Below are 25,877 nucleotides of genomic sequence, written 5' to 3' on the forward strand. Positions count from 1 at the left end.
AGGCTCTTAATTAAAATTTTAATTAGATTTTTTTACAGATACGAAACTGTACTGGTGTTCTATTTCTTATTACGCCTGTTTCAGCAAGTTGTGTTTTCCAGTGAAGTTTTCCATTTCATCATAGCCGTGGCACTCACTGGGAAAATGTTCATAGTGTTTTATTATTTTCTATTTTAAAGTCTGTGAGACATGCGGTGGTTTCCCCTTTTCTATTTTGATTTTGATGTTTAGAATTTTCTTTCCTTTTTCCTTAACCAATCATACTATGGATTTAGAAATTTTATTCCTCTTTTTAAAGAACCAAGTTTTGTCAAATACCTTTTCTGCATCAATTGAGATGATTATGTATTTTCTCCCCTTATGCAGGAATGTATATTGATTGATTTTCTTATGTTGAATCACCCTTTTATTTCAAGAATAAATGTCACATATGTGACATTTGTCATATATTGTGTGGACACAATGTCATATGTGTATTTGGTCTTCATTCCAAAGTTCCTGGCTCACAGCTTCCCACATCTTTGAAATTTCTAGAGTCCTAAGAGCAATGGGAACATCTTCTGTTCTATTTAATTCCTTGTCCTCCATTCCTGAAACCACATCAGAGCCATAAAGATGAAATGGGTGTCTTGTTATTCATGACAAGCCCCTTTCTACAACTGGGTTTCTGTTAATGAGGCGGCTTGTGGAAAGCCCTGAAGGATGGAGGCTGGTTGCCAGGGGAACCAACCATGTGATTAGAGGGTTGGCATTTTTGGCCTCGTCAACTGCCCTCCTCCAGAGAGGGAAGAGGGGAGGAAGATTGAGTTCAATCACCAAAGGTCAGTGGTTTAATCAATTATGCCTATGTAATAAAGCCTCCAGAAAACCAAAACGACAGGGTTTGGAGAGCATCCTGGTTGGTAAATACGTGGAGATTTGGGGAGAGTGGTGCCTGGAGAGGGCATGGAAGTTCCATATACTTTTTCCATACTTTGCCCTGTGTATCTCTTTATCTGACTGTTGATTCATATCATTTAATATCCTTTGTAATAAACCAGTTATCTAGCAAGTAAATGGGATTCCTGATTTCTGTGAGCCACTCTAGCAAATTAATTGAACCCAAGGAGAGGGTCGTGGGAACCTCTAATTTGTAGCCAATTGGTTAGAAGTGTAGGTGACAGCCGGGGCGTGTGATTGGCATCCTGAGTTGAATGGCAATCTTGTGGGAGTGAGCACTTTACCTGTGGAATCTGGTGTCATCTCTAGGTAGTGTGAGAATTGAGTTGAATTGTAGGACACCCAGCTGGTATCTGAGAATTGCGTAGTGGTGTGGGGCAACTGCTCCCCCCACCATGGTGGAACTGGGTTCAGAATACTATTAGAGGTGTTCTCTCCTCTTTCATTTTCTGGAAGAGTTTGAGAGGTATAGGTATTCATTTTTCTTTAAACGTTTAGCAGAATTCATCCATGAAGCCATCTGGTCCTGGACTTTTCTTTGTTGGGAGGTTTTGATTATTTACTCAATCTCTTTACTCTGTATAGGTTTACTCAGATTTCTATTTGTTGTTGAGTCAGTTTTGGTAATTTGTGTTTTTCTAAAAAATGTTTCCTTTCATCTAAGATATTTCATTTGTTGGCATACAGTTGTTCATAGTATTCTATTATAATCCCTTTTATTTCTGTAAAGTCAGTAGTAATGTCTCCATTTTCATTTTTGGTTTTAGTTATTTGTATTTTCTTTTTTTCTTCATTTAGCTAAAGATTTGTTGATTTTATTGATCTTTTTAAAGAACTATATTTTTTGTTGATTCTCTCTACTGCTTTTCTTTTCTTTTCTTTTTAATGTTTATTTATTTTAGAGACAGAGAGACAGAGCACAAGTGGGGGAGGGGCAGAGAGAGCCCGAGATGGAATCTGAAGCAGGCTGCATGCTCTGAACTGTCAGCACAGAGCCCGACGTGGGGCTCGAACCCACAAACCATGAGATCAGGACCTGAGCTGAAGTTGGACGCTCAACCAACTGAGCCACCCAGGCGCCCCATCTCTCTACTGCTTTTCTATCTACTATTTCATTAATTTCTGTTGTAATCTTTCTTACTTCCTTCTTGCTGCTAGTTTAGGGTGTAGTTTTCTCTTTTGCTCAGGTTCTTCAAGGTGTAGAGTTAGGTTGTTGATTTAAGATTTTTCTTCTCCACATACCCTTTCCACACATGTGCACCTGGTCTTCCCCAACATCAACGTTTCACACACCAGTATGATGTATTTGTTATAATCAATGAACCAACATTGCACACATCATTATCAACCCAAGTCCGTAATTTACATTAGAGTTCAAACCTCTTGTTGAATAGTCTGTGGGTCTTGACAAATGTATAACGAAATGAATCCATTAGCACAGTATCATATAAAATAATTTTACAGCCCTGAAAATCCCTTGTACTCCTCCTATTCAACCTTCCCTCCCTCCTCCAACATCCCTGGCGACCACTGATAGTTTTACTATCTCCATAGTTTTGCCTTTTCCAGAATGTTTTTTATTGTTGTTATTTGATACTGCCTCACTGGTGTTTAATTATTTTGCAATCTGCCTTATTGATTCTTGTCTTGTTCTCTTTTGTGGTATATTTTTAAGACAGTTTCTTAATAGTTGTTACCATGGAGATTATAGTTGGCATCTTAAATTTATAACAATCTAGTTTGGACTGATACCACGTTAACTTCAATAGCACAAAAAAATCTTTGTTCCTATACACATCTACCCCTGTCCTTGTTGTTTCATCAAAAATGACATCTTTCTACATTGTGTGTCCATTAACATATATTGATAACTATTGTTTTATGCATTTGTCTTTTAAATAACATAGGACATAAAAAGAAGTGTTGAAAACCAAAAATAGAACAATTCTGGGTTTTATATGTACCTATGTAGTTACCTTTACCAGATTTTATTTCTTTTTCAGGTTTTGAGTTCCTGTCTAATATCTTTTCGTTGCAGACTAAAGAATTCTCTTCGGCATTTCATATAGGGCAGGTGTACTAATAACAAACTCCCTCAGCTTTTGTTTATCTTGGAACATCTTAATTTGTCATCTAGTTTTTGAAAGATAGTTTTGCTGGATATAGGATTCTTGGTTGAGAGATTGCTTTTCTTTCTTCACTTTAAAAATGTCATCCCATTCCTTTCTGACTTCCATGGTTTCTGATGACAAATTGGCTATCAAGTTTGAGCATCCCTTATGCATGACAAATCATTCCTGCCTTGCTGTTCTCAAGATTTTCTCTAGCTTTTGACAGATTACAATGTGTTTCAATGTGAAACTGTCCGTGTTTATCCTTTTGGAATTTGTCAAGCTTCTGAGATCTACAGATTTGTACCTTTAATCAATCTGGGGAGGTTTTGGCCATTATGTCTTCAAATGTTCTTTCTGCCCGTTTCTTTCTCTTCTTTTTCTAGGACTTCCATTACTTGGTACACTTGGTGGTGTCTGATTGGTCCCTTGGCCTCTGTTCATTTTTCTTTCTTCTTTCTCCTCCTTCTCTTTCTTCTTCCTCTTCTTCTTCTTTCTGTTCATCATATTTGATTATTTCAATTGACCTATCTTCCAGTTCTCTGATTCTTTCTCGTGCCTGCTCAAACCTACAATTGAAAGCTTCCAGTGAGGTTATTGTATTTTTCAGTTCCATAACTACTTTTTGGTTCTTCTTTGTAATTTCTATCTCTTTATTGATAAATCTCTGCTCACATATCATTCTTCTGTTTTTTGTTTGTTTGTTTTGTTTTTAGCTACTTCAGAATACTTAAGACAGTTGATATAAAGGTTTTTCCCCCCTAGTAAGTCCAATGTCTGTGCTTCCTCAGAAACAGTTTCTATTAATTTCTGCTGTGACTGGCCACATTTCTTGTTTTGTCACATATTCCATATTTTTTGTTGAAAACTGAACAGTTGCATATTATAATGTGGTAACTCTAAAAATCATATTATTCCCCCTTTCCATTATTTTTTTTAAATTTTACTTGCTGTGGGCTGTAGCTGTTGGTTTAGTGATTTTTCTTAATTGTTTTCGTGAAGTCTATAATTTTTCATGTGTTGTGTTTGAAATCTCTGCTCTGTTGGCTAGTGTTCAGTTAGTGTTTTGACAGAGATTTCCTTGTACAACAGGACAGGAGTAGAGAGAGAATAATATTTCTTCCAGTCTTTTCAGATTGGCTCTACGCAAGGGCACCCTTTCAATGCTTAGCCAGGTCATTAAAAGGTAGTGATTGCATGGGATCTTCTCTAGAATGCGTCCTGCCCTGGCCATGCACATAGCTTTCTAAATTCCCCAGTATCCATAGGCCTTTTTGAATGCCCTACCTTCCCCCAAGAAACTCTCTTGTCGCTTTTCCTATTTTTGCAAGTTTTCTATGAGTTTGAACTTATTTCGAAATACATTTTTAAATGAAACCTAGATCTTGAGGTCAAAGAGCTCTGACTTCAAACCTAAGGCTCTGCTACTTGCTGGCTGGATGGTCTTATTTTCATTGGGCTTCAGTGCTCCTAACTGTAAACCGCAGATTATAATACCTATTCGGCTGAATTGTAAGATTTAAGAGTAACATTTGCTTTGCACAGAGTGGGTCCTTAATAAATGGCAACTATTATTATCGCTGTTCATCACACCAGGCTTGTGTTCAGTGAAAATTTAGCCTGTTGCTAGATGTGGCACAAGGGCCAAAGATTGCCCATAACTTCAAAATATGATAATTCTGAATCTCACTTTTTTTTACTCACGCCAGATAATGAAAATACACTATAATTTCTTTGGATCTTAACATTTTACAAAACTGGAATGAAGGCAAACTAGGACATAGGTTTAGAGATAAATTTGCATGCGTTCCTGGAAAATCTCTATTGTAACAGGAAGGCTCCCTTCAATACCGTGGAAACTAACCAAAGTTAAGAAACCTAGAGCAAGAATAATGGCTGATTTGAAAAGAAATTGCCATTAAAAAGATGTAGCATACCTTAAGATTAAGTGCATTTCTTCCATGTATTTGACAGTTAATTATGGCTAGGTTGGTCATGGCTATTATTGTTTCATATCGTGTTGCATTAATAGTCTTAAAACCTTCACCCCGTATCACATGTGACTCCTCTCTTTTTATAGGTTTAATGTTAACGATACCTAAATAAACAGGAGAAAAAAATGAGACCTAAATGCATTAGCACTTAGAATGAAAGTTAAGAGGTATTTATATTACGGTCACAGTGAATCATGGTAAGTAGGTTAGCTGTGTACATCCTCTGGGAGAGAGTGCTCTGAGCCTTTACTAACCTAGTCCCACTGGTTCTATTTGCTAAACTGGGCTTTGTTGTGTGTGTGTGTGTGTGTGTGTGTGTGTGTGTGTGTGCATGTGTGTCTGTGTTTCAAATATTAGCTGGCACCTTTGCCTTTCCAAAGGAAAACCGTATGCTCATAGATTTCTCTCCAGATAACTTAGATTCTATCAATCTCAGTCTTTTTGTGTTATGTGTACAAATATTTTCAAAACTTTTACTACGAATTACATAAGCAACTTCTTGCTTCACAAAACTAATAAAGGACATCACATAATCGTAAGTCAGATAGAGATCACCTCGCAAGGGACACCCTTGCTGTGTTTCAAGGGCCTTATATAATTCGGCTTTCTTGTCTCCGTTTGGAGACCCCACACAAAAAAAGAAAAAAAATCCAAACAACTTAGAAGTTAGTCAAACAAAGAGCATCTAAATTTACTTCCTCATGACCCTCGCGGGTTTCACCTTCAGAAACGGCCTATTCAAGTATAAACCCAAATGCAGCAGGAAAATATTTTGTGACCTCGGAACATATATTTTACATTCATGGCCATTCTTGCTGTATTATTTGCAGCAACATATTTTACAATCTCGGAAAGCCTTAGGCCATGGCTTCAGTGAAAGGAAATCATGCATCCTAGACCAAAGAAAGCAATGTTCAGTTTCTAGCTGCCAAAATAGGCCCTGTGTGCCCATCTCAGATCAGTAGATGTGAAAGGTAACTGCAGCATCAAGAGAGATGTATGATATGATAGAGAGAGTCGTTGTCTTGGGAGAGAGAGTGGATCAAGAAGGAAAGGAGAGCGAGTTAAGACCTAGGTCTCTGTGCTGTTCCCAGCCCACCCATCCCCATGGACTAGGCCCAAGCATTGGTTTTGGAATGGAAATGGGAATTCAGGTGGAGAAAAAAATAGAAATGCCCTGATGGATCCCTGAAGGCTCTGGAAACTTTCAAAAGGGGACCGCCAGAGTGGGACAAAGTCAACAAATCAGAAATGGCAGCATGATTTGTTTCGGCTGATGACCTGGGAAAAAGAGAAAGTCCTATCATTGGAGCCTTCTGTGTTTAATCATTAACTGAATCATTCCTTGGTTATTTCTTCTGCTCTAGAATTTTATTTGACTCCCATTTTTAAAAACAAAACTTCTAGTTCTCTGGTAAAATTCTCTAACTCATTCTTTCCTTTCTTAAACATAGTCATCACAATTATTTTTAAAATCCCTCTTTGAAAACTTTGGTATCTGATTCTATGTGTCTGTTTCTCTTGCCTTTTTTCTTTCTACAGATCTTCAGACATTTTATCCTGTTTTTATAGGATGACTTGTGATTTTTTAATTTAATGCTGGATATTGTGTATGAAAATTTTAAAGGGTCCAGATAACGCCATATTTCTCCAACAAGTGTTAAATTTTCTTTGATTGAAAGAAAAGTGGAAAAAGTATCACTTTGATTCATTAGGGACTGGTTTTGAGCTTTGCTAGGGATAATCTATTTTAGTTTTGTACTTTTTTCTAAAACATCATCCTTATTTCTTTTTTCAACTTTTTTTTTTTTTTTTTTTTTTATTTTTGGGACAGAGAGAGACAGAGCATGAACGGGGGAGGGGCAGAGAGAGAGGGAGACACAGAATCGGAAACAGGCTCCAGGCTCCAAGCCATCAGCCCAGAGCCTGACGCGGGGCTCGAACTCACGGACCGCGAGATCGTGACCTGGCTGAAGTCGGACGCTTAACCGACTGCGCCACCCAGGCGCCCTACATCATCCTTATTTCTAAGGCATGGGTCCTCTGGGTCTTCAACTAAAAGCCCCATGTGTTTACAAGGCCCCTGCATCTTGGCAGAGCTTTAACTTCAATAACTGTCTCCCATGCATGCTCACTTCTCGTAGCTTCTCTGCTGATGTTTTTTGCTGTGTTTCTTAGAGTACTGTCCTGCACATGCACAGCTTAGAAATCAGCGGATATGGGGGCTCCTGGGCGGCTCTGTCAGTTAAGCATCCGACTTTGGCTCAGGTCATGATCTCACGGTTCATGAGTTCAAGCACCATGTCGGCTCTGTGCTGACAGCTCAGAGCCTGGAGCGTGTTTCAGATTCTCTATGTCTCTCTCTCTCTCTCTCTGCCCCTCCCCTGCTCACGCTTTGTGTCTCTCTCTCCCTCTCTCTCAAAAATAAACATTAGAAAAAAAGAGATGATTTTTCATTTGTTTTTTCTAGGTAACTAAAGTTAAAGCACTTAGAACAGTGCCTGGCACATGGAAAGTAGTTACCTTTCATTGTTGCATATTTATCTCACCTACCCAGATTAAAAATGCTCCAGCTTTTATGTTCCCAGCATCAGTACAAACTATGACTTATAGTCAATACGTCAAACATAGTTGCTGAGCAAATGGCTTAAAGAGCTGAAAATGAGGTGAGACATATGTGTGAACCCCACACACATACACCAACACAAAATCATGAATACTTCTGTAGAGAGATAAACTTATATACAGTTTTTTTAAAGAATGAAATACGCCTAGTGTTTACCTTCTGTCAGGTTTGACACGCTTTGCCTTGACGTGCTTTCCACATTGTCGGATTCTGTTACTTGAGTTTCTAGAAAAAAGAAAAAAAATGAAACAACTTTTTGGATACTTGTGAACACTCATGTTCAGGGTGTTATGATTTCATTATAATTGTTCATCTTTTAATGAATTTGGATTGTCCACGGAACCGTGCCCGTGAAGGGCTCCGTCCACACTGGCATTCTGCTTCTAGAGTTCATCTTGATCGCCTTCTGAATGACTGTTCATTCCCACTCCTCTTTTATGTTGACTTTTCTGATCCTTTGGGCTTCCTCATCTGGTTCCCACTACCGCCATCTGGGTAGAGCACCCAGTTTGACCTTGGCAGATCCTCAAGGTCAATACTTCTGTTACCTCTTTCTGGATCGTATATTGAATGTATGCATAGGCAGAAAGTGATCCCGCCATCCCAACCTGCAAACCCAAGGGGAAAGCAACCTTCGCTCGCGTGCCTTCTCTTCCCTTTGGTCCACTTGACCCCATTATTACAAAGCATGCATTATTTGTGATAGGAAAAAATGTAAATAATCCAAATGCCCATTTTGAACACGTATCATTTTAAACATGGATTTACCTAACAAAGACTGTCTTCGAGGTTTTCTTGGCAAAACTGGTGTTGGTAGGGCGATGGGACCTGGAAAATTACTAATAGTTAGTACCACCGCAGTATTTTGCTTTAAACGTTCAGACCACTGTCTTTCTGCTTTAACAGGCACACTTCTTGGTGGAGGGCTTGGCCCTGTTTCACTTAAATCTATCAGAGCCTGCTTAAAAATAAAGGTTTTATTCTTTGATAAAGGTGGATACTCAGAGAGAACTTCCTTGGGTTTGGGAGTAATAACTGGGGAAGGTGCACTTGCAGGTCTGGAGAACTCTGAGGAGAGAATCAGAATGTCTTTGAACATGTTATCAACATAAATATTTTTTCTTTTTGACACTTCTCGTTTTGATTTTCTTGAAGTTTCCGTTTGGCTTGTTTCTTTCCCAAAAACTCGACTTGAGGCTGAATGACAGCTTGGAAAAAATATGCAACCGGTAGCAGTCTCTGGAATGTGCCAATAGACCCTGTTAAAATATTTTCTTGGTATTGAAATAGTCGTCACTCTTTCTTGTACATGATGATCAAGAGAGAGATTTTGGATACTGATAGGGGTTTGTGATCGATCTCTTGAAACATCAGGAAAACTAGTTTTCTTTCTTTCAGTTGAAGTGGTTTCGTCTGGAGTAAACGTCATACGTTTTGGCTTAGCTTTACCAGTCTTGGCTAAACCAGAAAAAAAAAAAAAGGCACAATTAGTTTATATTTATCAAGGTACCAGGGACAAAATTTAATGTCTTAACGTTCATGCTCACCCCTCTTTCACCTTCTAAAAATTTCTGCATATACCTGCTCAGCTATGAGGACTTTTGTTTAACTGACTGGGGTAAAGTTTGAGTAATCAAATGGAAATGAGAAAAGACTAAATTGTATTAGATTTAGAAAGGGTAGGGAGAGACTCTTGGAAGAACAGAATTGATAGAAGAAAGGGTATAAAGGTAATTTTTTGACCAGTTGCTACTAAAACTGGAAATAAAATGGGTAAATATTATTTTGATGAAGTTTTGTTATTTATCATTTCTCATTATCCCTTCCTCATTGAAACTTCCTTGAGCAAAGACTCACAATTCTTTTCAACGCCAAATGTCAGACCAATGTGTCTTTTGAAACGATAACATCCTGATGCTGGGTACAACATACTACAGGTTCAGTTAGGTTAAAAGGTAAATGTTCTTTTCTCTCCTAGGTCCAGAAAACACACAATGCCTGTGTTCTTCGGTACCTCACCACACCAAATATGCTTTCTCTTTCCTACAGGACAGAATGTCAAATGACTCTTTTCCATTGTCTCAGTTGAGTACTAAATGATGAAGACTTCTACCTTCTAAAGAAGAGATAATAGATTCTTCAAGGCAAGGCTTGCAAAGAGATGCCAAAACAAATCCAGGTCTCATCCATCTGCTGTCTACGTATAAGAGATGGCTGGAGTCTGACCTGAGTGTAGAGAGAGGAATTCTCCTGGATAGAGTTATTGGAGTGCTATGTGTTTCCTCAATCTTCCCCTCCTTGTGGTGGGTGGAAGAGGATGATTTTTCCCCAACCTCAAACAATGTGACCAGAATTCTCAGAGAACCATTTAGAGAGCAGGAATGTATGCCAGGAGGAGAAAATAACATATCATTCCTCTACTCACCTCCCCCACTAATACTTACAGAGTAGCAAAAAGGGATCAGCCCACCCAGTCCTGGGTTCCAACTGGAGCAAGGCAAGAGAATCCTTGAAACTCCTTGACCTGTATCTCCTGGCATTTCAGGGGGTACAGAGACTGACGCCTAGTTTTTAACTCTCCTTAACTCTTCTCCATCCCTAGCCCCACTTATGGAGGAGCAGAAACCATAAGTTGGGGGAAAGAAGTAAAGAGCCAGGTGGAAGACCTTGTCACGCCCCTGTGTCCTCTGGCGTGTCTAAAAATTTGCAGACCTAGTCTGAGCTGGGGGAAGGGGCAGGCCAGATAAAAGTAATGATTCAGATTGAAATATTCGTTTAATATCTGAAAAGGAAACAAGGCTAAGAGGTGAAGTTGACTAGAAAAGCCTTGGAGGAAAGCTGTGTGTCCCGGGTGAGTTTGAAGGGCACTAGTGGGAGAATAAGAATGTTTGCTTCCTGCTTGTATGGAACTAATAAAAACTAGCTCATTCAAGAAAAATGGTCACACCATCATTCAACTTTTTTCCCTCTCTCCCATATTAAAATAAAACATAATAACGCAAGCAAAATCCTCAACAAACTCCAGAACTCCTTCCAACCACCACAGTCTCACCATATTTATCCTTCTGGAGTGTGAAGTAACTGACACTCAATTTGATGTCTTCTCCTCTCTGTTCTCTTTGCTGTTTCACTTTATTTAGTCTGTAACTTTTAATTAATAGTCTTTCTTTTTAGAACAATTTTAGATATGAAAATACTTGAGCAAGAATACAATTCCTATATATTCCCCCCTACAATTTTATCTATTATTAACATCCTGATTGGTGAGTACATTTATTATAATTGATGAACCAATGTTGACATACAATTAATTCAAGTCCATACTTGACATTAGGGTTCATTCTCTGTGTTGTACATTTCCATAGATTTGGACAAATGTGTAATGCCATGCATCCACTATTACAGTATCATAAAAAATCATTTTACCACCTTAAAATTCCCCTGTGCTTCACCTATTCAACACTTCTCTCTCTAAACAAATTTCTGGCAACCCCTGATTTTTTAGTTTTTACCATGTTATTGTTTTGCCTTTTCGAAAATACTACAGTGGTTGGAATCATGCAGTATGTAGCCTTGAATAAATAAGAGGGGTTTGTTTTGCTCTTCTCCAGAATTTGGTGGTGTCAGTGTTGTGTATTTTAACTATTCTAAGAGGTATGCAGTGGTATCTCATTGTTGGTTTAATTTGCAGTCTCTAATGACAAATGCAAATATTAAGCATTTTTTATCTTTTTTTCTTAAATTTCTTTCTTTTTTCGGCGTTAAGCATTTTTTCTTAAAAAACTTTTTTTAAACATTTTTATTCATTTTTGAGAGACAGAGAGAGACAGAACACTAGCGGGTTAAGGGCAGAGAGAGAGGGAGACACAGAATCTGAAGCAGACTCCAGGCTCTGAGCTGTCATCACAGAGCCTGATGCAGGGCTCAAACCCAAGAACTGCGAGATCATGACCTGAGCCTTAGTTGGACACTCAACCGACCGAGCCACCCAGGCGCCCCCCTCCTTTTTAAAAAAAAAATTTTTTTTAACGTTTAGTGTTAAGCATTTTTTCCTATGCTTATTTGCTTTCTGGATATCTTCAGTGAAGTGACATTTCAGATATTTAGCTCACTTTTATTATTATTATTGTTATTATTTATTATTATTATTATTATTATTTTAGAGAGAGTGTGTGTGTGTGCACACAAGCAGGGGAGAGGGGCAGAGGAAGAAAGATAGAATCCCAAGCAGGCTTCACACTCAGTGGGGCTCCACCCCAAGAACCCAGGATCATGACCTGAGCTGAGATCAAGAGTCACTCAACCGACTGAGCCACCCAGGTGCCCCTAGACCACTTTTTAATTAGGTTCTTTTCTTATTATTTAAGAGATCATTAATTTGGGATAGAAAGTCCTTTATCAGATATGTGTTTTGTAAATATTTTCTGCCAGTGTGTGGCTTGTCTTCTTACTCTTTTAACGATGTCTTTCACAGAGTAGAAGTTTTTAATTTTAATGAAGTTCAACTTACCAATTTTTTCTTTCATGGGTTGTTCTTTTTTATTATTGTATTGTTTTATTTCTATTTAATGCATAAGGGAATGTTCCAAAAGAAACAGACGGAAATATAAACCTGATAAATCTTCAATTTCATGGACTGTTCCTTTGGTGTCATATCTAAAAAGTCATTGCCAAATCCATGGTCACCTAGATTTTCTCCTGTGTTATATTCTAGACGTTTTAGTGTTTTGCATTTGTACATTTAGGTCTATGCTTCTTTTGTGTTTATTTTTGTGAAAGGTATAAGGTCTGGTCTAGATTAATTTTTTTTTTTTTTTTTTTTTTTTTTTTTTTTTTTTTGCATGTTGGTACCTAGTTAATTTGTTCCAGGACCATTCACTGAAAAGACTATACCTTTGTTCTTTGTTCTTTTGTCAAAGATCAGTTGACTATATTTGTGTATATCTATTTCTTGGCTCTCTGTTTTCATCCATTGATCTATTTGTCCTTTATTTTGCCAATACAACACTGTATTACTTTAAAATCTTGAAATTGAGTGGTGACAATTTTACTTCCTTCCTCTTCTTCAGTATTGTATTTGGTATTGTGTTTTTCCTTTACATATAAACTTTAGAATAATTTTGTCAATACACACTAAATAACTTGCTCGTATTTTGGCTGAGATTTCTTTGAATCTGTAGATCAAGTTTAACAATATTGAATCTTCCTATTCATGAAGATGAAATACCTTTCCATTTATTTATATATTTTTTATTTCTTTTATCACAATTTGGTAGTTTTATGCATATAAATCCTATAATACATTATTAGCTTTATGCCTAAATTAATTCTAGTGTGTTTAAAAACATTTTTTTTAGTGTTTTTATTTATTTTTGAGACAGAGAGAGACAGAGCATGAGCAGGGGAGAGGCAGAGAGAGGAAGACACAGAATCTGAAGCAGGCTCCAGACTCTGAGCTGCCAGCACAGAGCCCGACGCGGGGCTCAAACTCACAGACTGTGAGATCATGACCTGAGCCGGAGTCAGATGCTTAACCAACTGAGCCACCCAGGCGCCCCAATTGTAGTGTGTTTTGATACTAAAGTAAGTTGTAGTGTTTTGAATTTCACATTCTAACTGTTGCTGGTATATAGGAAAGCAATTGATTTGGGTATATTAATCTTGTATCTTGTAACATTGCTATAACTGTTTTTTATTTCCAAGAGTTCTTTTGTTGATTCTTTGGGATTTTCTACATAGAATAAAGGTAGTTTTATTTCTTTCTTCTCAACTTGTACAGCTTTTATTTCATTTTCTTGTCCTATTGCATTAGCTAGGATTTTTTAGTACAATTGCTGAATAGCAGTGGTGAGAGGGGACATCCTTTGTCATCTTAGGGGGAAAGCATCTAGTTTCTCACCATTAAAGATGTTGTTAGCTGTGGGATTTGGGGTAGATCTTCTTTATCAAGTTGAGAAAGTTCTCATCTATTCTTAGTTTGCTGAGAATTACTTCATGAAGGCATGCTGGATTTTGACAGATGGATTTTCTATATCTACTGATGTGATCATGTGATTTTTCTTCTTTAGGCTATTTATATGATGGGTGACATTAACTGATTTTTGAGTGTTGAACCAGTCTTGCATATCTAGAATAAATTCCACTTGGTCATGATGTGTGATTATTTTTATACATTGTTGAATTCAATTTGCTAAAATTTTGTGGAGGATTTTGGCACCTATGTTCACGGGTGATATTTATATGTAGTTTTCTTGTAAATTCTTTGTCTGGTGTTGGTATTAGGGTATACTGCTCTCACAGAATGATTTAGGAAGTGTTCTCTCTGCGTCTATCTTCTGGAATAGTTTGTAGAGAATGGATATCATTTACTCTTTAAATGTTTGGTAGAATTCACCACTGACTATCTGGGCCTGGTGCTCTCTATTCTGCAAAGTTATTACTGATTCAATTTCTTAAAATAGGCCTATACAAGCCTATAAAGTAATAAATTATTTATAAATATAAACATTATTTATAGCAGATTATATATTTTACTTTGTGTGAGTTTTGGTAGTTTATGTCTTCGAAAGAATCTGTCCCTTTTATCTGTTACCAAATGTATGGACCTAGAGTTGTTCATAATATTTCTTTATCTTTTTTTTTTTTTTAATGTCCATAGACTCAGAAGCAATGAACCCTCTTTCATCTCTGATAGCAGTAATTTATTTCTTCTCTCTTTTTTCTTAGATAGCCTTGTTAGGGTTTTATCAATTTTATTAATCTTTCCATAGAACTAGCTTTTGGTTTTGTTGATTTTCTCAATTGATTTTCTTTTTTCAACTTAATTTCTGCTCTAATTATTATTTATTTTCTTCTGCTTGCACTAGGTTTATATTCTTCTCCTTTTTCTAGTTTCCTAAAGTAAAAGTTTAAAGTATTTGTTTTAGATTAATCTTCTTTTTCTAAAATATGCATTCAAGGTTCTACATACCTTTTAAGCCCTATTGTTTTACACTGCATATTTTGATAGGCTGTAATTTTATTTCCATTTAGTTAAAAAACATTGTAAAATATCTCTGTGACTTCTCTGACCCATGTGCTATTTAAGTGTGTTGTTTAATCTCCAAATATTTTTGGATTTCCACATATCTTTCTGTTACTGATTTTTAGTTTAATTCCATTGTGTTCTGAGAACAAACACTGTATAATATCTGTGTTTTTTTTTTAAGTGTGTTTTATGGCCTAGAATGTGGTCTAGCTTGATGAGTGTCTTATGTGAGGGAGAAGAATATTTTCTGCTGTGGTTGGATGAGGTGCTCTATAAATGTCAATTAGATCCTGTCAATTGTTGGTACTATTTGGTTCAGCTATATCCTTACTAATTTTCTGCCTCCTAGATCTGTTAATTACTGATAAGGGGTGTGGAACTCCCCAACTATAACAATGGATTTATCTATTTCTCCAAACAACTCTAGCAGTTTTTGCCTGAAAGATTTTGCCTCTCTCTCCTTTAGGTGCCTGTCAGTTAAAGACTGTTGTCTTTTTAAAGAATTGACTCCTTTATACGTAAATATTGCTCCTATTTTCCCCTAATAACTTTTCTTGTTCTGAAATCTGCTCTGTCTGAAATTAATATAGCTACTATATATTTTTTTGATTACTGTTAGTGTGGTATGTCTTTCTCTACACCTTTACTTTCAACCTCTCTGTGTTTTTATATTTCAAGTAAGTTTCTTGTAGGGGTGCTTGGGTGGCTCATTTGGTTAAGTGTCTGACTCTTGGTTTTGACTCAGTTCATGATCTCATGGTTCGTGAGTCTGAGCCCCAAGTCAGACTCTGCACTGAGAGCATGGAGCCTGCTTCAAATTCTCTCTCTCTCTCTGTCTCTCTCTCTCTCTCTCTGCCCCTCACCCACTTCCATGCACTCTCTCTCTCAAAATAAACAAATAATTTATTAAAAAGTAAGTCTCTCGTAGACAACATATAGTTGGGTCTTGTTTTTTATCTGCTATAACAGTTTGTTTTATTTATTTATTTATTTATTTATTTATTTGATGTATTTATGTATGTATTTATTTATTTATATAATTTATGGTCAAGTTGGCTAACATACAGGGTATACAGCATGCTTTTGGTTTTGGGAGTAGATTCCCGTGATTCATCGCTCACATACAACACCCAGTGCTCATCCCAACAAGTGCCCTTCTCAGTGCCCATCACCCATCTTCCTTGCTGCCCCATCCCCCCATCAACCCTCAGTTCGTTGTCTGTATTTAAGAGTCTCCTCTGGTTTGCCTCTCGCTCTATAATAGGTTGTTTTGTTATATGTAAAATATGTATACTGCACTGCTGCTTTTTTTTTTTTAATATTCCCTTCCTTTTTTTCTTTTTCTGGTTTTAGTTGAGCATTTTACAAGCATTCAGTTTCTCTCCTTCAGTTTCTCAGCTTCTCTCTTCTCTTAGCATATCAATTATGCTTCTTTTACAAAAAATGTTAAGTGGTTTCCCTGAAGTTTATAGTATACATTTACAGTTAACCTAAGTCTATTTTCTTTTTTTTTAATTGGCATGTACTTTATTGATTGGAATCAAAACTGTAAATTACAACTATCTCGCTATGCAAAAAAACAAGACAACTCAAGTCTGATGTGCGGCATTTAGAAAGGATATTTAATTCATAATAAAAAGTTTCTTTTATTATCCTTTCAATAATCGAAGTCTACTTTCTTTTCTTTTTTTTTAACTTTAATTCCAGTCATTTAACCTACAGTGTTATAATAGTTTCAGGTGTGCAATGTAGTAATTCAACACTTCCATACCCTAAGTCTGCTTTCAAATAATAGGATGCCACTTAACAGGTATTGTGCGTGTCTTTTAACAGAGTATTCCCAAGACCTCTCTCCCATTCTTTATAGTGTTGCTGCCATTCATTTCATTTATCCTTATGCTGTAATCACCTAATACATTGTGGCTATTATTCATTCAAATAGTTATTAGATCAAGGAAGAATAAGAAAAATAAATTTTTATTTCACTCCAGTTTTCCTTCTCTGATGCTCCTCCTTTCTTTAGGTAGATCTGAGTTTGGGACCAATATCATTTTTCTTCTTTTAACACAAAAGAACTTCTAAAAAGTTCTACTGGCCACAAATACCCACAGTTTTTGTCTGAGGAAGTCTATATTTCTCCTTCATTTTTTTTTTTTTTTAAGAGAGAGCATAAGGTGGGGAGAGGAGCAGAGGGGGAGGGAGAGAGAGAGAGAGAGAGAGAGAGAGAGAGAGAGAGAACATGAAGCACAGTTCATGCTCAGCACGGGGCCCCCATGCAGGGCTGGGTCCCACGGCCCCAGTGGGATTGTGACCTGAACTGAAATCAAGAGTCAGCGTTCAACCGACTGAGTCACCCAGGCGCCTCTCTCCTTCGTTTTTGAAGGATAATTTCACTTGAATACAGATTCTACTTTGGTGGAGTTTTTTTTTCTTTCAACACTTTTAACTTTTTCATTTTATTCTTTTCTTGCTTGCATGTTTCTGACAAGAAATCCAATGTGATTCTGAATCCTTTTTCTCTGTAAGGATTTCTCCCCTCTCCCCCTGCCCCACCTCCTTTCGAGAGTTTCCCTCTGTCTTTAGTGTTCTGCAGTTTAAATAAGATATGACTAAGGGCATTTTTAAAATATGTTTATCCTGGTAGGTGTTCCCTGAGCTTCCCGATTTGTGGTTTGGTCTGTCACTAATTTTGGCAAATTCTCAGCCACTATTACTTCAAACATTTCTTCTGCTCTCATGGCTGTTTTCTCTCCTCTGGTATTTCCATTACCCGTATGTCCTGTCTTTTGTTATTTTCCCACAGGTTTTTTGGTATTCTTTTTTGTTATTTTGTTTATTCTTTTTACTCCTCGCATTTGAGTTTGAGAATTTTCACCTGGCCTATTGTCAAACTCACAGATCCTTTTCTCAGTCGTGTCCAGGCTACTGATGAGCCCATTAAAGGCACTGTTTATTTCCATCGCAGTAATTTTTACTTCAAGCATTTCCCTTGATTTTTCCGTAGTTTCCATATCCCTCCTTACATGATTCATCTGTTCTTGCATGCTGTCTGTCTACTTTTTCCATCAAGGTTCTTAATATATCAATCAGTTATTTTCAATTTGCTGTCTGATAATTTCAGTTACTGTGTCCTGAGTATGGTTCTACATGCTTCCTTTTTCTCTTCAGACTGTGTTCTTTTCTAATCTTTAAGCATGAGTTGTAATTCTTTTGCCAAAAGCTGAGCACGATGTACTGGGGAATAGGAATGGAGGTGACTGTAGCTGTTGGTGTCAGACATTTAAGTTTCTTCTAGTTTTCTTGTTTTTCTTTTTTCTTCCTTTGTTGTCTCTGTGCTTCCCTACAGATGCCTTCTTAAATAAAGTCTGCATCTTAAAGCTCTTTCAGTTGTAATCCCCTCTTTTTATATTAGAACCCTACTGATGTGGTGATAAGGTATTAGGGAAAGGAATTATTGTATATTCTCATTATAAAAAATCTCATGTATTTATTTTTATTTATTTATTATTTTTTTTAATGCTTATTCATTATTGAGAGACAGAGAAAGACAGAACTCAAGCACAGGAGGGGCAGAGAGAGCGGGAGACAAAGAATCCAAAGCAGGCTCCAGGCTCTGAGCTGTCAGCACAGAGCCCGATGTGGAGCTCGAACTCACAAACGGCGAGAGCATGACCTGAGCCAAAGTTGGACGCTTAACTGACTGAGCCACCCAGGTGCCCCATTTATTTTTATTTATTTTAGTGTTTATTTATTTTTGAGAGAGACAGAGTGATAGCGGGGGAGGGGCAGAGAAAGAGAGGGAGACACAGAATCCAAAGCAGGCTGCAGGCTCTGAGCTGTCAGCACAGAGCCCGACATGAGGCTCGAACTCACTAACCGTGAGCTCATGACCTGAGCCAAAGTCAGACACTTAACAGACTGAGCCACCCAGGCGCCCCCTCATATATATATTTATTATATAACAATCTCGGGGTTTTAGTGGGCCTGAATCCCTGGGTTGTGGCTTCCACAACCCTTAGCTTTTTCTTCCCCTTACATGACACAGAAAGGCTACAGGGGGAGAGGGTTATCTAACTTGACCTTACCCCAGGTCAGATAAGGGTCTGGTGATGTAGTTTTCTTTAGAGGGCAGAAGCATGCTCTGGGAATGTTTCAGTGGTTACTTTCTCCCTCATACTGGGGAAAAGATGAACAAATTTTTCTCTGCTCTTCATGAGAATCTTGTGGGGCTCCTGGAGTTAAAACCCATGGCAGTGTGGAGGCTCCCCTAAGACCAGACCCTAGGAGTTTTTAACTCTCAAGCTAGTCCACACTCAACCTCCAGCAATTTGCCAAAATTAGCATTTAAGTGTTCCTACCACTTACTGGCTTAAGTATCTTCTGATCCCAATAAACCAATCTCAGCTGAGATTCTCTATAGCTGCCTGTCTCTCCAGATTTCAGGATGCTGGTTTGCTCTGTGACTCGAATTTTCTGATGGATCTAAGAAAGTCACCGATTATCAGTTTATTTACTTTTCCCCCTTATGAGGATATGAGTGATCGCTTTCAATCTCTTTACATTTTGAGGCTGACACTGAAACTTTCCTCCTATTTACGTTTCAAACCGTTAACGACCTGGAATTTTCCACCTCTGCTACCAAAGCTGTTATCACAAAGTGATCGTTGATATCTTGTTGCTAAACCTAACGGGTACACATTATTATTTACCTTTATGTGACCTTCTCTTGGCATTCGATACTTTAATCCACCCTATTCTCCATGAAATCACTCTTTCCTTGGCTCTCATGAGAGCCATTTTTTCATTCCTACCCCTGCCCATTTATCTTCTCTACGCAAACCTTTCTCTTTCTCAATTTACCACTTAGTACTTCCAAAGATTCTATCATTATCCCTCCCCCAATTGTAACTAATTTTCCATCTACAGTAATAATTCTAAATCTGGGTCTGGAAGCCCTAAGCACCTCAAACTTGTCATGTCTACACCAAAGTCATCAGCACTTTCTGTCCTCCTTTATCTCATAGAGATACATCTGTTATTTAGTTACACACACACACACACACACACACACACACACACTGGAATCCTAGATTCCTCTTGCATTAGTTTCCTCTAGCTGCTGTAACAAATAACCACAAACCTCATGGCATAAAACAACAGAAATTTATTCTCTTACAGCTCTGGAGGCCAGAAGTCCAAAGTTATATAACTGAGCCAGAAATCAAGGTATCAGCAGGGCCCTGTTCTCTCTGGACTCCCCTGTAGAGAATCCATTCCTTGCCTCTTGCAGCTTCTGGTGGCTGCCAGCACGCCATGGCTTGTGGCCACATCACTCCTATCTTCAAGGCCAGCACCTTCAAATCTCTCTTTGATCCATCTTCGTATCATAGTCTTCTCTCTGCCTGTGTGTGTGTGTGTGTGTGTGTGTGTGTGTAATCTCTGTTTCTGTCTTATAAGGATACATGTGACTGCATTTTGGGCCCACCCGAATAATCCAAAATAATCTTTCATCACAAGAGCCTTAACTTGATCATATTTGGAACCCCATATAACATTTTCTTTTCTTCCTCTCTCTCTCTTTTTTTTTTTTTTTTTGCCATAGAAGATAACGTTACAGGTTTGAGAAGTTAGGATGCTAATATCTTTTGTGGGGTTATTTTTCCGTCTGCCATACTTCTAATTCCTCACATTTAACACATGCAATTAATCACCCCAGGCTATATTCAAATTAGATATGTCAACTCTAAAGTTTCTAATTCCCCACCCCTTTCATCCCCCATCCCACTCCCCTTTCCTTTTCTACCATGAGAATCACGGAAGAAGTGAGCTATTGTTCTCATGGATTCATGTCCCCTCTTCATTTGGTTTACAGTGGAGATTAGGATCGAAAACCAGTGACCTAATTAAGTTCTGCTGTTTCAGAATAGAAAGGGAAGACCCGTTGACTGGATGACTTCCTAAGGCCACACATCATATTAGTGTTGAAGCTAAGACCAGAATTCAGATCCCTGGATTCTCATTCTAGGGCATTCGGCACTGTTCCAGGTTGCTGCAAGCCAGTAAGTTCAGACCAAGTGAGAAGTATTACAAGTACTATAACATCTTACAACCACACAGTGACTTTATAGCTTATAATGTGCTTTCACGCAGGCTATTGCATTTTAACCTCCTCTCTTAGTTAAGTGACATTTTTAAAAAACCAGATTTTCTCTTCTAACTTTCACTGCCATCATCCTAGTCTACATCAATTTAACTTCACCCTTGATTGTCTGATGCAGCCTTATAAAGTTTTCATCAAATTATCTGAATCTTATCAGTGATAATTCAGACTTCTTAGTTTGGTGAATAACTATCTATGTGAACTGTAAACATTTTTAAAAAACCAGGGCACCTGGGTGGCTCAGTTAAGCCTCTGACTCTTGAGTTTGGCTAAGGTCATGATCTAAGTTGTGAGATCCAGCCCTATGTTGGGCACTGAACTAAGCATGGAGCCTGCTTGGGATTCTCTCTCTCCCTCTCTCTCCCTGTCCCCTAAACGTGGGCTTTCCCTCTCTCTCTCTCCCTCTCAAAAATAAATAAATGAACATTAAAAAAACAAATCTATGCAAACTGGACCCACTTCACCTAATCTTGCTGTGTAACGATTCGTCAGTTTCCAGGAGAAACCCCCAGATACTCTAATTTATTACTGACAATCCCAAAGCCCATACTGCTCATTTGTAATTTCGTTTCCTACGTTGACCACACTGCGTGGAATACCTTCTCCCACTAGCCAGTTGAAATCATTCTCTTCTTTCCAAGTCTACCTAAAAACCTTACTCAATTCAATTTTCTTGATTAACGTAGCCCATATTTACCGTTCTCGTTAATTCACTAAACATTTAACATGTATCACATGCCAGCTGTACCCACAGTGCTGAGGGGACAGTCACACAGCACAAACCTTACTGCCATCAAACATCTCCCCATTAAGTGTAGAAACTAGGCAGGTAAACAGTTAAACTAGAGAAGGACAAATGCTTGGTAGGGGTAAACATGGAATACTATGGGAGCATAAAGGAAGGTACCCTGACTAGGTGAAGGGGGAAGTGGTGTTTAGGGATATCTTCCCAATGGAGATGGCATCTGTCTTCTCAAGTCCATGCTTCTCTATTTCTTGACACATTTCTCCATGGTTTTTTTTTCTAGTATATTAAATTTCTACTTTTCCAAGAGACTCTTCGCTGCCATCAAAAAAGTACACCAGTCTCCTCTGTAAAACATATTTCACTCCACTTTTCCTAATTCCTTAAGTCTTCGTTCAAGCCCCATTCCTGCCCCAGTGCTCACTCACATGTATGAACTACTATTGCCTATACCATTAATTGGACAAAATTCTATGCTGCTTTATACTGTTAAGGTTCTTATTTCATGTGTATCTCATCTCCAGAACTTGATTAAAGGTCTTAAAATGTCCTGAAGGGCAGGGACCAGATCACTCACGTCATTAACTCCCTATGGCATCTAGCATCTTATGCAAATTCTAGATATTCATTTCAGGGTTTTATTTCAGTGTTTGACTGTTCATGTTTATAAACTGTACTTCAGTCATTTTAAGTATTAATGGATTTCAACAACAAATATTTTGAACACCTACTATATGCAAAGTACTCCACCAAGAGCCTTTGGAAACATAGGATTATTAACAGTCAAGGTCATAGAACCTCCAAGGTGCCAAAAAGCAAGAGAGCCCCCTCCCCCAAAAAAGAATTTTCCAGCCCAAAATGTCAATAGCAAGAACTGTGTACTAGAGGATAGACTTCAACCAAGAGATGAATGAAAAAACTACAACAAAAGAACTGGTAGTGAGCAGTAAATCCCCGTAACTGTGGGCATTATTGTTACACAACAGGTTGTAAATGTAGAAATATAGAACATTCTAGAAATGACCATGTAGAAATGATATAACAAAACCTGAAGGGAAAGTGGGATAGGAAATTGGAGGTAGTACGGGCATGTTGATTTCTACATCTTTAATAGCCAGGAATCAAAGGTAATAATTTAGCATTGGAAATCAACTAATGGACTAGGCATATGTTAACAGTATAAATGTTGACACGAAAATAATGAAATACATTATAAAATAATGAACACAATGGACTACAATCAGGTGACTGAGGAGACTGAAAAGGGGAAAGAAGTGGAAATATGCTTTTATCATTGCTGTACAGAGTCAAAAGATACCACATACAGAAATAGAGGATGAAGGGTATTATATAAAGTTCTGGTTATCCGAGGGACTCCTCTTCACTTTACTGCAGTGTAATTTGACAATTACTTATGTGATTATGTGATCCAAACAGAGGGCAACCAATGAAGAAGATGGACAAGGTCTCTTTTGCTCATTATTACATCCCCAATTCCTAGCGCTGTGCTAAGAAGTACAGTCAGTTCTTGTTATTGGTGGCCGTTCTGTTCTATAAAATCTCAGTGAACACTGAATTATCCAATACTGAGCCATTGCTTCTAAGGAAAATATAGGGTTAGTTTCCTCTAAACTTCTGGTCTCAACATTATCAGCAACCAATCAATACATAATCTTGTTTTACCCGTGTTTCTATTTAAAGACACTTAACATATATTGTTGATTCGTTAACATTGAACAAACAGCCAGCAACACTGCAACTCATGCCTGAAGGAAGCTTGACTAACGCATGCTTTTCTCTGTAAAGGCACATCGCAGCCTTCTTGTGCTCAGGAACACCAGACAGCACTTGAACACTATTCCTGGGGGTGATGGCAAAAGCACCAACAAAAGGCACAAAAAATTTTAAAACATGGCAGAGGAAAAAGACTGAAAACAGAGTGAGAAAAGGGCAGTTGTTTACAGTACGAGAGCTGAAACAAGAAGGCAGAGCATTTTCCTTATTGGACGTCAGCTGGGAACATGTATGTTTGCACTGCCTGCCTCATATCCATCCACTAATGACTGAGAGTTACCATATATACTATTCTCCTGCATACAGTTTCACCTATGATAAAAGGAAAAAGAGGGGCGCCTGGATGGCTCAGTCGGTTAAGCGTCTGACTTCGGCCCAGGTCATGATCTCACGGTCCGTGAGTTAGAGCCCCGCATCGGGCTCTGTGCTGACAGCTCAGAGCCTGGAGCCTGCTTCGGATTCTGTGTCTCCCTCTCTCTCTGACCCTACCCCACTCATGCTCTCTGTCTCAAAAATAAATAAACATTAAAAAAAAAATTAAAAAAAAAAAAAGAAAAAGAGCTGTCTCTACGGCTCTGAAGTCTTCTTCATTGACATATCGTTGAGTTAAAAAGATAACATACAGCACAAGGTACTGGTTTGGGCGTTAGAAATAATTGTAGCAGTTAGGTAACTTTGCATCCATAGAGTCCACAAATAATGAAGGTCAACTGTAACTGTAGAATTGAATTGGATGTTATCCTCTCACAACAAACATTTGGAAGTTACCGGTTACTAGTGAGTGTCTTTTTTACTATTGTGGTTCTGAACCGTGCAGCCTGAGAAATTTCTACGAAAAATAAATAAACTTAATAACATATCTGATTAATACACATACCTGCATAGACTCTCTTCTTAGGTAAAGGCAGCTTAGGGAGTTTTGGAGGTAAAGGTCTTCGAAGTAGTTGTGGGTGGTTTTGCATTTTAACTAACAATGAACACTGTTTTTCACAGCTATTGGTTAATCGGGAATTGAAAAGGTTTTCAATATGTTTGAATTGTTGCTGAAAAGTAATTCATTAGAATCTACATTTTAGTGAAAATCATTCTTTGCTAATACTGTGCTGAGTCCAAGCAGAATTCCTATAAAAGAAAAAGAGGATAAGGAAAAAAAAATTCTTTAAAACTTCTAGAAAGACTCTAGATAAAATTTAGGTTTATGACGAACACAATTTTAAAATATATACACTATTACCAATCAGGATCATTCTAAAATTTCTCCTATTAGCAAAATGTTCAATCTGCCCATGCTAGATCATTTAGTAGATACTGATTTTCCCGAACAGTAAAAATAACACTCATTTTTTCACCTCTACCTTCAAACTGTTATTGCTTTACATATTTAGGAAAAGATTTGGTCAAAAAGATTAAGGAAATCCCTCCATGATAGCCTCTTAAGACTCGAAATATCTGTTTACAGTTCACAGGTAACTTGGTTTCTTTCTGCAAAAGGACTTGTTTTAAGTTTCAACCACGACTAGTTGGGTCATACTCTTTAACCCAAAACTAAGATGGTCTTCAATATAATCAGATTTTCCAGGATCTCTGTTCCAATTGGTACAATTTAGAAATAATGCCAGAAGCTCAAAACATGCGCTAAGTTCTCAAGGCAACATCAAAGTGCCTGGCACATCAGGATTCCGTTGACAGTTGGGAAGGGAATGCTCTGGAGCTGCATAAATGGGCCGTTTTATCCCCCAAAGATAACTTTGCACACAAGCGCTCAAGGTATGGTCCCTGTTAGTACGTCCCCCTTGATGCCGGTAATTTTCCTTCCGTATTATTGGAGAAGATGCGCTGGACCCCTACACTATCCTTCAAGGCAATCAGCTGCTTCTCAAAACGACCGGCTTTTCCTCTTTCATCTTTTCCTCGGAATTGAGGCAGCGAGGTAAAGGTCAAGGCAGTCTCCCGCGAGAAGCAGTCCGCCGGGAAAGCACCTAGATTAACTACCCTCGACCCCCACCCCCGCCGCAAGGCCTGGCCTGAGGCCAAGGGCACCGGCCCTAGCAACCGGAAGCCGATAAACCCGCCCAGCCCGCGGGACTCGTCGGCGCCGGAGAGGAGGGCGGGGCCGGGCGGGGCGCGTGCCCGCCGAGCCCCGCGGAACCGGCCCCGCCCCACGGCTCGGCGCGCGCGGCGCCCACGGGCCTCTCTCTCTGCCGCGGTGTCCTGCTGCCGGGAGGTTGCGGGCGGTGGGGGCTGGAGGAGAAGCCCGCTGCGTGTGTCGCTGCTGTACGGAACCCCGTGGTGACAATCGTTATTACTTTTCTCCTTCTTAATGACATTGACCACTATTATTTATTTACTCTCCTTGATTACACGATGTATCTAGGGTCTGGGCTGGCGTTCCTTAATGCTGCACTTGGGCGCAGCGGGGTCCCGTGGCTGATTTTGTAGTGCCCCCGAAAAGCGAACATTCTGTTTTCTTTCTCTTACTTG

The 25,877-nt window shown here is 38.5% G+C and overlaps 1 protein-coding gene across 3 annotated transcripts in view; it reads right to left on the reverse strand.

Annotated features, from left to right (window-relative positions):
* The window catches only part of LRRC63 (leucine rich repeat containing 63), a 43,025-nt gene extending 17,610 nt beyond the window's left edge, over positions 1–25,415 (reverse strand). The window contains exons 1-5 of one of the 3 annotated variants that reach the window (XM_042972628.1): positions 25,245–25,415; positions 24,274–24,518; positions 8,439–9,128; positions 7,827–7,895; positions 4,988–5,148 (exon numbers count right to left, since the gene is read on the reverse strand). In XM_042972628.1, the coding sequence (XP_042828562.1) occupies positions 4,988–5,148; positions 7,827–7,895; positions 8,439–9,128; positions 24,274–24,358 (1,005 nt within the window). In that variant the 5' untranslated portion in view covers positions 24,359–24,518; positions 25,245–25,415. Of the gene's footprint in view, positions 1–4,987; positions 5,149–7,826; positions 7,896–8,438; positions 9,129–24,273; positions 24,519–24,630 lie in introns of all 3 variants that reach the window. The other 2 variants (XM_007085391.3, XM_042972532.1) reach the window with 2 other exon arrangements.
* Positions 25,416–25,877: the final 462 nt, after the last annotated feature.

Source organism: Panthera tigris, chromosome A1 (assembly GCF_018350195.1).
Source record: "Panthera tigris isolate Pti1 chromosome A1, P.tigris_Pti1_mat1.1, whole genome shotgun sequence".
NCBI classification, from domain to species: Eukaryota; Metazoa; Chordata; class Mammalia; order Carnivora; family Felidae; genus Panthera; species Panthera tigris.